At 41.8% G+C, this 12,432-nt stretch overlaps 1 protein-coding gene across 17 annotated transcripts in view; it reads right to left on the bottom strand.

Moving 5' to 3' along the window:
- The window catches only part of RALGPS1 (Ral GEF with PH domain and SH3 binding motif 1), a 304,597-nt gene that overhangs the window by 245,987 nt on the left and 46,178 nt on the right, over positions 1–12,432 (bottom strand). For all 17 annotated transcript variants that reach the window (XR_012094881.1, XM_008006183.3, XM_073021927.1 and 14 more), the window contains exon 3: positions 9,100–9,207. Coding sequence is in view for 16 of the 17 variants with exons in the window: in XM_008006183.3 (XP_008004374.2) it covers positions 9,100–9,207 (108 nt within the window). In the remaining variant the exon portion in view is untranslated. The remainder of the gene's footprint in view (positions 1–9,099; positions 9,208–12,432) is intronic.

Raw genomic sequence — 12,432 nt, 5'->3', positions numbered from 1 at the left:
CTCTCAGGACCACCTCAGGGCCCTGTCCCTCCCTCAGGAGAGGTACTTTGGTTTCCTGGAGAGAAAAGGCATTTTCTAGGGGTATGTTACAGACTCAACAGAAACATGAGACAAGGAGCCTCCCACTCTTGCTTCCAAGCAGCAAATCCAGCCAGTAGTGGGGATGAGCGAGAACACTCCTAAGTCTCTTAATGGCCTATCCCTATTTCAAGAAATAAAGCGTTAACATAGGATGTTCAGTCAAGCCAGTCACCTGGCAATGGCTTCCTTAAGCCTAGTCCCTTCTCCCATCTCCTCCTTCCTCCTAGTCCAGGGCCCTCTAAAAACCTAGGCTTTTAAGGGAAATGCCCGATCTCCACACATCGTTTCTGTAGAGATGAATATCGCAGGGTGGAGGGATCCACTGGAGCACTTCACAACGTGACTCTAACAGAACAGTGCTATTATGTGGATAAATGAAAGCTACTTGGTTAGCCAAAAAGGGAAAAAAAAAAGTTTTTTGCACATGTTAAATGTAGTATTTCTCCTAACAGTGGCCGACTAAATCCTCTCTTCCCAGCCTCAGCCTCAGTGTAAGGGTCTTCCAGACCCCAAATAAACAAACAAAAAAAAAAACTGTTGGCTTTACCCCACTCCACCAAGGCATGGCCAGGAGGGCTCACAGAACAAAGAGTAATCAGCTCCAAACATCTATTCCTGCTTTGACTCACAGAACCACAGAAAGCCCGTGTCTGGCAATTTTAGAAAAGAGTCGGGGATGGGCCTAGGAACTGTTCTGTTCCTTTTGAAAATTAATCTAGCAGTAACTTATTTAAAGCTTTTTTAACTTTTTATTTTTAAAAAATGTTAAACTAGGCTGGGCACAGTGATTCACACCTGTAATTTCAGCACTTTGGGAGGCCGAGGCTGGCGGATCACTTGAGGTCAGGAGTTCGAGACCAGCCTGGCCAACGTGGTGAAACCCTGTCTCTAATATAACATACAAAAACTAGCTGGGCATGGTGGTGCATGCCTATAATCCCAGCTGCTCAGGAGGCTGAGGCAGGAGAATTGCTTGAACCCAGGAAGAGGAGGTTGCAGTGAGCCGAAATCGCACCACCGCACTCCAGCCTGGGAGTGAGATTCTGTCTCAAAAAAATTTTTTAAAAAACTTTAAAAAAAAGTCAAATCTACAAAAAAAGTCACAAAGACAAACACTGTATAACTCCACTTACATGAGGTAACTAGAAGAGTCAAAATCATGGAGACAGAAAGTAGAATAGTGGTTGCTGGGGGTTGGGAGGAGGGGGAATGGGGAGTTGTTTAATGGATACAGAGTTTCCATTTTGCAAGATGAGAACAGCTTTGGAGATTGGCTGCATAACACTGTGAATGTACTTAACACTGCTGAATTGTATAATGAAAATTAGTTAAGATAGTAAATTTTATATTATGTATATTTCACCACAATCAAAACGAAAAAAGAACCACCCTAGAAGTTCTTCAATGTGCCTTGTCCCAATCACAAGTCTCTCTCCTACCACAAGTAACCATTATTCTGACTTTCTTCAAGTTTTTCAAATAATTTAATCACTCAAGTATATATACCTACACATCACAAGGTAGTCCTGTCCACTTTTTAAAAATCTGGAGAAGTGCTATCTACCTGCCTACCTATCTATCTATTTTAGAGACAGGGTCTTACTTGCTGTCCAGACTTGGGTGCAGTGGTGTGATCACAGCTAGCGAGCTAACCTCAAACTTCCGGGTCCCAGTGATCATTCCTGCCTCAGCCTCCTGAGAAGCTAAAACTACAGGTATAAGCCACCATGCCCAGCTAACTTTTTAATTTTTTTTGTAGAGATGGAGTCTAGCTCTGTGGCCCAGGCTGATCTCTAACTCCTGGCCTCAAACAACAATCCTCCCACCACCTCCTCCCAAAGCGCTGGGATTACAGATGTAAGCCACCATGCCCAACCTGATATGTACTTTTTTTTTTTTTTTTTTTGAGATAGTCTTGCTCTGTCACCCAGGTTGGAGTGCAGTGGCACAATTTCGGCTCACTGCAACCTCCACCTCCCAGGTTCAAGTGATTCTCCTACCTCAGCCTCCTGAGTAGCTGGGACTACAGGTGTGCGCCACTATGTCTGGCTAATTTTTGTATTTTTAGTAGAGACGGGGTTTCGCCATATTGGCCAGGCTGGTCTCAAACTCCTGACCTTGTGATCCACCCACTTCGGCCTCCCAAAGTGTTGGGATCACAGGCGTGAGCCACCACACCAGCTGATATGTATTTTTAAAATCTCTTTTAATCTACAAATATTCTCTCCATCCCTTTATATTCCTTGTAATATATCTGCTGAAGAATCCAAGCCATTTGACCTACACAGTTCTCCATACTTATGGAGCAGGTCAACGTGTTCTTCCTTTCTTGGTGTGTCTGCAAATCAGCAGCTGGACTCAGGGACTTCATCAGACACAGGTTCATCCCTTTGACAAGACCGCAGGTGGCAGCATACTGCTTCATCAGGAGGCACATGATGGCTCTCTTTTTGTAATCTTAGTGGCTATTGATGCTCACTGCTTAGATATTTTCATTCACTGGGGTTACAAAATTATGATATTCCAATTCTTTCATTTCTTTTCCTTTTATTAACTGAACCAATTTAATAGACACTTTCCCTCATCTACTGTTTGGTTATCCAGTGTAGTTAGTTCAAAAGTAAAAGGCAGAACAAATGCTTGATTCTTTCCTTATATTTATCAGTTTTTAAGATGATAAACTGCCCTCCTCTTATCATCCAAAGGTGACCCATTGCTTGATGAGTTTCAATCATTTGCAATTATTATCCTTTTGAAGCTCAAATTGTGCCATGATGGGGCAATGGGAGCTACTTCTAGCTAGCTCTTGAGTCCTTTTGCCACGGACCCTCCTATTCCTTTACAGCTTCCTCACTGGGTACTGGGAAGATGTACCAGGCTCATCTTGAGCATGTCCTTTCCTAGACTTGGAATCAACCAGTTCTCCAGAAGCCATGGGTTCTTTTAGTACGAAATGCTATTTCAAGACCACAATGCAGAATTCATACTAATATTTCCAATTCAAAGTCAGGACATTTTTTAAAACTTACTTAACCTCTTCTGTATTATATCTGTATCTCCTTTCTTCTATTTTGAAAATCTTGGTCTCAAGGACAGAGTATATACTAAGATTCCAGCATCCCATAAGTTTTCATTTACTTTATCCTACAGTCATACTATATCTACCATCTGGGCACACATTCATTACAAACCATACCCTCTACCTTTAACCCTCATTCAGTCTTAATTCCACAAGTAATTGCATGTTTACTGCTCTCTACCTGTCTTTATAGCAATGGTTCTGTAACTATGTCTAAGACTCATTCTCTCATAGACTCCTCAGGAAGGGCTCAGGGGAATAAGATTCTGGGGCCTTGCACGTTCACAACAGTTTGTTTGTGTCCTTTATACTTTAAAGTCAGTTTTGCTGGATATATTATAAATTCTTTGGCTCACTTTTTTTTCTTTCCTTATTTAATTATGTAGTTCTATTTCCTTTTGGCAAAAACATGTTTCTGTCAAAAAAAGACTGATGGTAATCTAATCATTTCCTGTATATGTCATTTGCCGTTTTTGCCTACATGCCCAAATAATTTTTTTTCCTTTAAAATCCAGTAATTTGTAAAGAATACGTCTTTACAAACGTAAAGTACTGACCATTTGGGGTTGACATTCTCGGCTTCACAGTGTGCTCTTTCAACATGCAGTTTCAAATCTTTTTTTTTTTTTTTTTAATTTCATGAACATTTTCCTAAATTTTAGTTTTAATTATTTGTGAAGTTCCCTTGCCTTTTTGTTCCCTGCTTTCAGGAATTCCTATTATCTGTATGTTGGATGTTCTTTGCCTATCATGAATATTTGTCACTTTTCCCCAAAGTCTTATTCTTTCTTCATTTATTTTCATGTGAAAAAGTTTCTTCCCTTAGGCATTTTCTGTTATGTTTATGTGTTCCTGTGTTCCTTCTAGTTCAATCTTCATTTCCAACAGAATTCTTTTATTTTTAAGTCTTTCCTAAGTTCTGTCGTCTCATTTCTGAGATTTTCGTATTTCTGATTTATGTTCTTCATGCATGATCTTAACATCTCTTAGCTCATTTTAAAATAAACAGTTACAGGTTTTGTCTGTTTTTTGGCATGCTCTCATTGTCTATAGGGATTCTTGTCTCTTTTTTTGTATAATAACTTTGAATGAGATTTGACAGCAATAATTTCCTGTTGCTTATTTTTATGCAAAATTAGTTTTCCTGAGTTTTTAGAGGGTAATATGGTTCAGAGTACCTCTTCTAACTTCACACAGCTGTGTTTTAGTTTGCTTTCATGTAGTGATCAACACCATGGCCACTATTTCTTGAGATTTTTTTTCTCTCTCTCTCTCTCACGCGCGCACACACACACACACACAGAGAGAGACTCTTAGATCATCTTTTGCCACAACTATCTCTGTCCTTTCTGATCATTTTGACTCCACTCCATACTGAATTTCTTAGGTATGCAGCATCATTCTAGAAGGGACCCTCCAGTTGCCTGGTTTCAAGAGGTCATAATGGCTATTCCACAGATCCCTTCTACTCACCCATTATTTGAATAGTCAAAATCCCTGCCAATTTCAACTGCTATTCCCACCCTGATGCACTGAACTTTCTAGCAAATATCTATTGGCAACTTTGGGGTTCTCCTATTCTCAAGTCTATCAAATACCCCAGTGCTTATTCTGCTTTCTCCTCTACAGACGCTGATACCCTGAAGGTCTTGTGGATGTTGGTGGTATACGTTGTATGTATATACACCACTTGTATTTTGGGGGTGATGAGGATAACTTGTCACCTAGGTTTACTACAATTTTGTTCACGGGTTTCAGGGTTTGCTGTCTAGTTGTTCCGAATGTTCATAGTGGGGCAGTGGGGGAATGCGGATTAAGAGAGAATTTTAAAATATGCTACTGCCACCACCATCTTCCCAGAATCAAATAATTCTTTCAGTGGGTTTTCACGTCTGGGTTTTTTCTTTCACTAGACAGGAAACTAAAATGCCAGTTGGTCTGGTTCAATTCTAACACCTAGGCACTCCAGTGCTTTCCCAGAGGCCAGACTCCAGAGACCTGGTTTCACATGTAAGCTAAAGACACACTAGCCACAGCAGAGACAGCCAAAGTTTTAGCACTGCATTCTCAAAAAGTATTCACCATCCTTCCCTACAGTCTTCCCAGCCTCAGAAAGGCAGCCTGAAGCAAGCCAAGCAATACCCTACGGCTGAGGCTAGAAAACCAGGCTCTGAGTCTCACCAAGGAGTCCTGTTAGGCAATGTTTTCCTATGATGCAGTCTAACTCTCTGCCATTCCACAGAGTAAACAGCTATAAAGGGATTTTTAAGCCTCATTATTGCTTCTTTCATGAAGCTAAAAAACATGACTCTTAAAAGTACAAGTAAACATACATAAATAGAACATAGAAACTAGGCCATCAGACTAGATCCATGAAGTCCTCTAAAGGAGAGACAATACAGCTTTGTGGCTAAGAGTACGGACTCTAGTGTTACACTGTCCAATATGGTAGCCACTACCCACATGTGGCTACTGAGCACTGTATTGAGCATTGAAATGTTGCTAGCACTATAAAGTAAAAACTATACATTGGAGCCAGGTACAGTGGCACAAGCCTATAGTCTGAGCTATTTGGGAGGCTGAGGCAGGAAGACGACTTGAGCCCAGCAGTTCAAGGCACTGCACTGTGGTGTAACTGCACCTGTGAATAGCCACTGCACTCTAGCCTGGGCAACAGAGTGAGACCCTGTTTCTTACATATACACATGTTGGATTTTGAAGACTTAGTTTGAAAAAAAAAGAATATGAAGTATCTTAATAATTTTATGTTGCTTGTATTTTGAAATGGTAATATTTTTTGGATATATATGGTTAAATAAAACATATTATCACAAGTAATTTCACTTCTTTTATTTTTTAATGTAGTTACTAGAAAATTCTTTTTTCTTTTTTGAGATGGAGTTTCGCTCTTGTTGCCCAGGCTGGAGTGCAATGGCGCAATCTCGGCTCACTGCAACCTCCGCTTCCCAGGTTCAAGCGATTCTCCTGCCTCAGCCTCCCAAGTAGCTGGGATTACAGGCATGCACCATCATATCCAGTTAATTTTGTATTTTTAGTAGAGACGGGGTTTCTCCATGTTGATCAAACTGGTCTCGAACTCCTGACCTCAGGTGATCCACCCGCCTCAGTCTGCCAAAGTGCTGGGATTACAGGCATGAGCCACCATGCCCGGCCGATTACTAGAAAATTTTAAATTGCATACGTAGCTTACATTGTATTTCTATTGGAAATCACTGGTCTACTGTGCCAGACAGCCCTGGTTTAATCCCAGCTGTGCCATGTACTACCTGTGTGAAGAGACAACTTTCTTCTCTAAGTGTTGACTGACTTACCAGTAAATTGGGAATAATAATACCTAATTTATAAGGCTGTTAGGAAAAGTAAATGAGATAAAGCATGTAAAACATTTAGCACAAGACCTAGACATAATCAGTGTTCAAAAATAAGAGTTGCTCTTAATATTACTTCCTAGCATTACATGGGTAATTAGGAGATGAGAGTTTCAGACCTGGCTCTGCCAATACCTTGCTATATAATCCATGTAAGAAAATTAATCTGTTGGATCCTTACTTTATCAGAAATTTGGGAGCTAATGATATGCCTCATTGAGTTGTTGTAAGAATTGAACTCTTCGCCAGGTGCGGTGGCTCATGCCTGTAATCCCAGCACTGTGGGAGGCCAAGGCAAACAGATCATGAGACCAGGATATTGAGACCATCCTGACCAACATGGTGAAACCCTATCTCTACTAAAAATGCAAAAATTAGCTGGGCATGGTGGTATGCACCTGTAATCCCAGCTACTTAGGAGGCTGAGGCAGGAGAATCACTTGAACCTAGGAGGCGGAGGTTTCAGTGAGCCAAGATCCCGCCATTGCACTCCAGCCTGGTGACAGAGCAAGACTCCATCTCAAAAAAAAAAAAAAAAAAAGAACTGAACTCTTTCAGGCAATACATATTTACTGAGCACCTACTATGAGCCAGTAATTTTTTGGACACTGGGAAAAAATGCAGTGAACAAGTCAGATAAGTTCCCATCCTTAGAAAGTGTATATTCCAGTGGAAGAGATACGAAATAAAAATTTATTATCATATAGGCCGGGAGTGGTGGCTCACGCCTGCAATCCCAGCACTTTGGGAGGCTGAGGTGGAGTCCAAGAACTGGAGACCAGCCACAGCAACACAGTGAGATCTCATCTCTACTAAAAATCAAAAAAATTAGCAGGGCATGGTGGTGTGCACCTGTAGCCCCAGCACTTTGGGAGGCTGAGGCAGGAGGATCACTTGAGCCAGGGAGATTGAGGCTGTAGTGAGCTGTGACTGTGCCACTGCACTCCAGCCTGAGTGATGAAATGAGATGCTGTCTTGAAAAAAAAAAAAAATTATTATTCTATAATGTAATGTTGGGTAGTAATAAGAATTATGAAGAAAAACAGAGCAGAGTTAAGGAGAAAGATAACGATGGAAAGATGCTACTTTAGCTCAGTGGAAGTCCTGAGGACAGACATTTGAACACAGAGTGAGCAGACAACTAAGGAAAAGCCATGAAGACTGAAAAAAGGAGAGAGGATGCTGGTGAACCTGGGGAAGAAAGACAGTGGGAGAAAGGCAGAAGAGGAGGCTTGGCCGGACCACAGAGAGTACTGGAGGCCTCAGGAGGAACTCCGGGTCTCATTCTAGTAGGAGGGAGCCACTAGAGAGTCTGAAGGTTTTAAAACGATCCCTGAGACACACTGAAGGAGATGATGTATGTGCCAGACTCAGTGTGGCCTGGCACAAAGTAAACATAGAAGAAGCCAATGATGGCAGAGCAATGACATGGGGCCCAGCTACTTCCCTTGGCACCCAGGAGGACAAGAAACTTCTTTTACCAAAGAGAGTTCTAGAGAGGACGTGGGTATGGGTTGGAAACACTTCCAGGGTTCTGGAGAGAAGTTCAACGCTTGGACAACACTCACAATCAGATTTGAGGTAACCCCAGAGTCAATATTCTCCCTCTACCGTCAAGGTACAAAAGGAGGAAAACAAGTCATGGCAAAACAAGGAGCCAACACTGCTCCACCACAAGGGACCATCCCTTAGTTAGACCAGGAGCAACACACTGTTTGAAGATACATCTTTTTTTAATTTATATATTTTTAATTGCCCAAATAATATTGTTTATCATCGTAGAAAATGGTTATTATAAAAATGTAGAAAGTATACATAAACAAATAGAAAAATTTAATTCTAATTACCTGGAATCTATGACCAAATACTACAGTAAATAATATGTTTGGCTATATAGATCCAGATATTTATGAATATGTAAACAAAAAATCTAGACCTCATGCAAATACGTATCATATGTGTGTTATACATGCTTTTTTCTTCTTTTTTTTTTGTGAGACAGGGTCTTACTCTGTCACCCAGACTGGAATGTAGTTGCATGATCACAGCTCACTGCAGCTTCAACTTCCCAGGCTCAAGCAATCCTCTCACCTCAGTCTCCTGAGCTGGGACTACAAGTGTGTGCCACCACACCTGGCTTATTTTTTTATTTCCAATTTTTGGAGAGGCAGTCTCCCTCTGTTGCCCAGGCTAGTCTCGAACTTCTGGGCTCAAGCCATCCTCCTACCTCAGCCTCCCATAGTGCTGGGATTATAGGCGTGAGCCACCTCGCCCAGCCTGTACATGCATTTTTTAAATTGCATGTTCTCCACAAACTGTGCTTTAGTCTGCTCCTTTCATTTTTATATATATAGCATACAGCGTTCCAGGGCAGTTAATTTCAGGACAGCACCCTTTTTAATGCTGCATTGTATTTCATAAAGGGTGAAATACCAACCCTCTTGTTGGGCATATAGAATGTTTCCAATCTGAGCCAAAAGCCTAAGTGGTGGCTCCCTCTAGTGCCCTGTTGTGGTGCCCAGCCACCCACACCAGCTCTGTTTCACTTACAGCAAACTCCTCTGGGGTCACTTTCAAGACATCGAAGACAACGGCATCATAGCTCTTGCTGGCATAGTCGCAGCTCTGGCCCTCCAGAGAGTCCGAGCTGCTGCTGCCCTGTGGAGAGCAGCAAGAGATGGTGTTAACTGAATGATCTGACTTGGAATCACTGCCTCCCAAACCTCCTCGGAATTGAGGATGGGAGAGCAATAGAATAGTACAATAAAAACAGCTTCTATTGATTAGCGCTTTACCCCAGTCCAGGCACCGTGTTAAGCACTGCATGTGTATCATCTTATTTCCTTCTCATGTGTGCCCTATGAATACACATTATTATTGTTCCCATTTTATAGATAAGGAAGTAGAGGCAATGTTACTTCTCCAAGGTATCTCCGCTATGAAAGGGAAAGCCAGAAAGTAAACTTACTTTTGTATCTATCTGACCCCAAAACACATACCTTCAGTTGCCACACCCTAACTTTCTCTGGCCAGTGTTTTACTGGTGGGGTAAAAAATGACAGCCCAATCTTCCTTGAGAGAGAACAGGACTGCATGTCTTAGGAGGCCTGAGGAGACAATCTGCTTCATGATGTCTTTCAAACATTACCTGGTTTTACCTCTCTTTTTCCTACTTGAAGTCATTGCAGGAAATTGTTACACAAAATGTGAAAGTAGCTCTCAAGGCTTATTTATCATGCAGGCCACTTGGAATTCAAAGCCTGCTTGCCAATGAGCTGAGAGGTAACCAACTGGCTTTAGAGGCCGGTGTGAAAGTTATATTTAGTAGAGTCCTTTGTGCTAAGGATACTCTGCCTCCTGCATGTATATGAAGGGAGTCTCCCATAAAAAGGCAAGTTAAAACTCCTCAAATGTGGCTGATTTCATGAATCTCAACACTGGGGATCCCAGAAAGTTGAATATACTTTCTCTTTAATTTAACTTCATTAAGCTTAATCAAGCTTACCGCCCAAAAATTGTGCCCTGTTCATAGACAATTTTATTAGTCTCAGCTCACGAAGAAGGATTTTGTGGTTTCCATTAACCTCAACATCTTTGACTGAGATTTAGAGAATATGCTTTTATTAATTCTTCTTTATTTCACTCTTTCCAAAATGGCTATATCTGGAAAAACTCTGTAATCTTCCTGAAAACTAGAGTGTTTTTAGGCCAGTGAGGGAAACCAATAGTCAACAACTGGAAAAGTAAGGTTTAAAAGAGGAGCAGGAACTTAAACCTGTAGATTTCGATAGGCCTGTGTCATCAAAAGATTTTAAAATGAGTCTACTATACCAAAAACTCTTAAAATGATCTTAAGAAGCAGCATACCATAGTGGTTAAGAGCTCTGAGGTCAGATAGGCCTGATTAAAATGCCAGCTCCACACCAGTTGCTATCTGAACTCAGACAAATAACTTCGTTTTACAGAGTCAGTTATCATCTGTAAAATGGTGATATTAAACCTACTTCCCAGGGCTATAGTACGGGTTATATAAAATAAAGCTTAAAAAGTAACTGGCAGAATCTGCCTCCACTCCCAGGAGAGTTGACTCAAGGGGACTCGGGTGAGCTCAGGCATGGCTATTTTTTTTTTTTTTTTTTTTGAGTGGGAGTCTTGCTCTGTCGCCCAGGCAAGAGTGCAGCGGTGTGATCTCGGCTCACTGCAACCTCCACATGCCGGGTTCCAGTGATTCTCCTGCCTCAGTCTCCCAAGTAGCTGGGATTACAGGCACCCGCCACCACGCCTGGCTAATTTTTGTAATTTTAGTAGGGACGGGTTTCGCCATGTTGGCAGGCTGGACTCACACTACTGACCTCAGGTGATCCACCCACCTCGGCCTCCCAAAGTGCTGGGATTACAAGCGTGAGCCACCACACCTGGCCCAGGCATGACTATTTTTAAAGTTCCACAGTGACAGGACAGTCTCCCCTGAGGAGAACCTATGCAGAATGAACTTTGGAAAAGTTACAAAGACTTCTCCTGATGCTGCTGGAGCTGGCAGTCTACTACATCTCCCAGTCTTACACGGAGATCCTGAGCAGACAATTCTGTACAAACTGTTCTGTACTTCCACACCCACCTTCAGAAAGCAGAATATATCAGGGTGACAGGATGGATTTTCTTTTGGATGGTATAATGTCATGGTTAGGAGCACCAGCTCGAGAGTCAGGGTTTGAATCCCCACCCACCTGGCAGCTGTGTCATTCCAAGCCAGCTTGTTCACCTGTCTGTGCCTTAGCTTCCTCATCTATAAACTGGGGATAAAATAATAATATATACCTGATGGGGTTATTGTGAATATTAAATTAGACAATGCCCATGGAACATGCAAAAAAGTGCCCGGTATATATTAAGCAACAAATTATGGGGCTATATGGGTGTAAATGTATCACTCAGTCATCAAAATTTATTGAGCACTTCAGTTATACATGTATTCATCCATTTGCTCATTCAATTATTCAGTAAATATTTACTGAGTACTTACCTTGTGCTGGATACACATATATGTACATATACACAGCAAATATGTGTGAATGTGTATAATGTGTATACACATATATATACATACTTATATAGATATACACACACACACACATACACATATACACACACAGAGCAGAGAAGAAAGAAGCGTCACTCTAGATGGAAATAGAAGTCTGATTCCTCTAGTTACAAAAAGAAATCCATTCCCAGGATTTCAGGTATTATAACTTTGCAGTGACACACCATTGTATCTGCCCCAAACACACACAATCATACAAGGGGACGTGTTCAATCAAAAGCTGCCCCAAGTACATCATTGGTGATGATGATGAGGGTAATGACAATTCTGCTGCAGTAGCAGCTTTACTTAAACCTATTCCGATTTCAGGACCAGAGATCAAAACACCGAATTTTTTGAAAGGTTCATAAGAAATGAACTGATTCCTATGACTTTTTGGCTGGTTACCCAGGATCACTTCAAAAGCCCAGCATAACGAGGAGGGCCTTGTGGGTTTAAACCCTGGTATGGCCTGCCAATCTGTCAGAGGAGGCGGCGTTTCACACACAATAGGGTGGTGGCATCCTGGGCCTCAAATGGCATCCACTCTTCCCGCATGCTTCTGTGCCATGACTGAGCATGGAAAGCAAATTTCCAAACCCCACGGCAGGGGCCCTAGCCCAGGCCACTGCAGACCACCAGTCCTTACAGCCATTTCCTACTGAGCAAGGTAAATAAGAACCCAGGGCCAGTTGGAATGACTTCTGTCTGACTTCATTCCGGAATGTGTGTGACTTATTTATAATCAGCAGCGGCTTTTCCTGGGAAAGGTCTGATCCCTTCTTGCCACCAAAATGGAATGT

The sequence above is a fragment of the Chlorocebus sabaeus genome, chromosome 12 (assembly GCF_047675955.1).
Source record: "Chlorocebus sabaeus isolate Y175 chromosome 12, mChlSab1.0.hap1, whole genome shotgun sequence".
Classification (NCBI taxonomy): Eukaryota; Metazoa; Chordata; class Mammalia; order Primates; family Cercopithecidae; genus Chlorocebus; species Chlorocebus sabaeus.
This window is presented reverse-complemented; position numbering and strand designations above follow the sequence as displayed.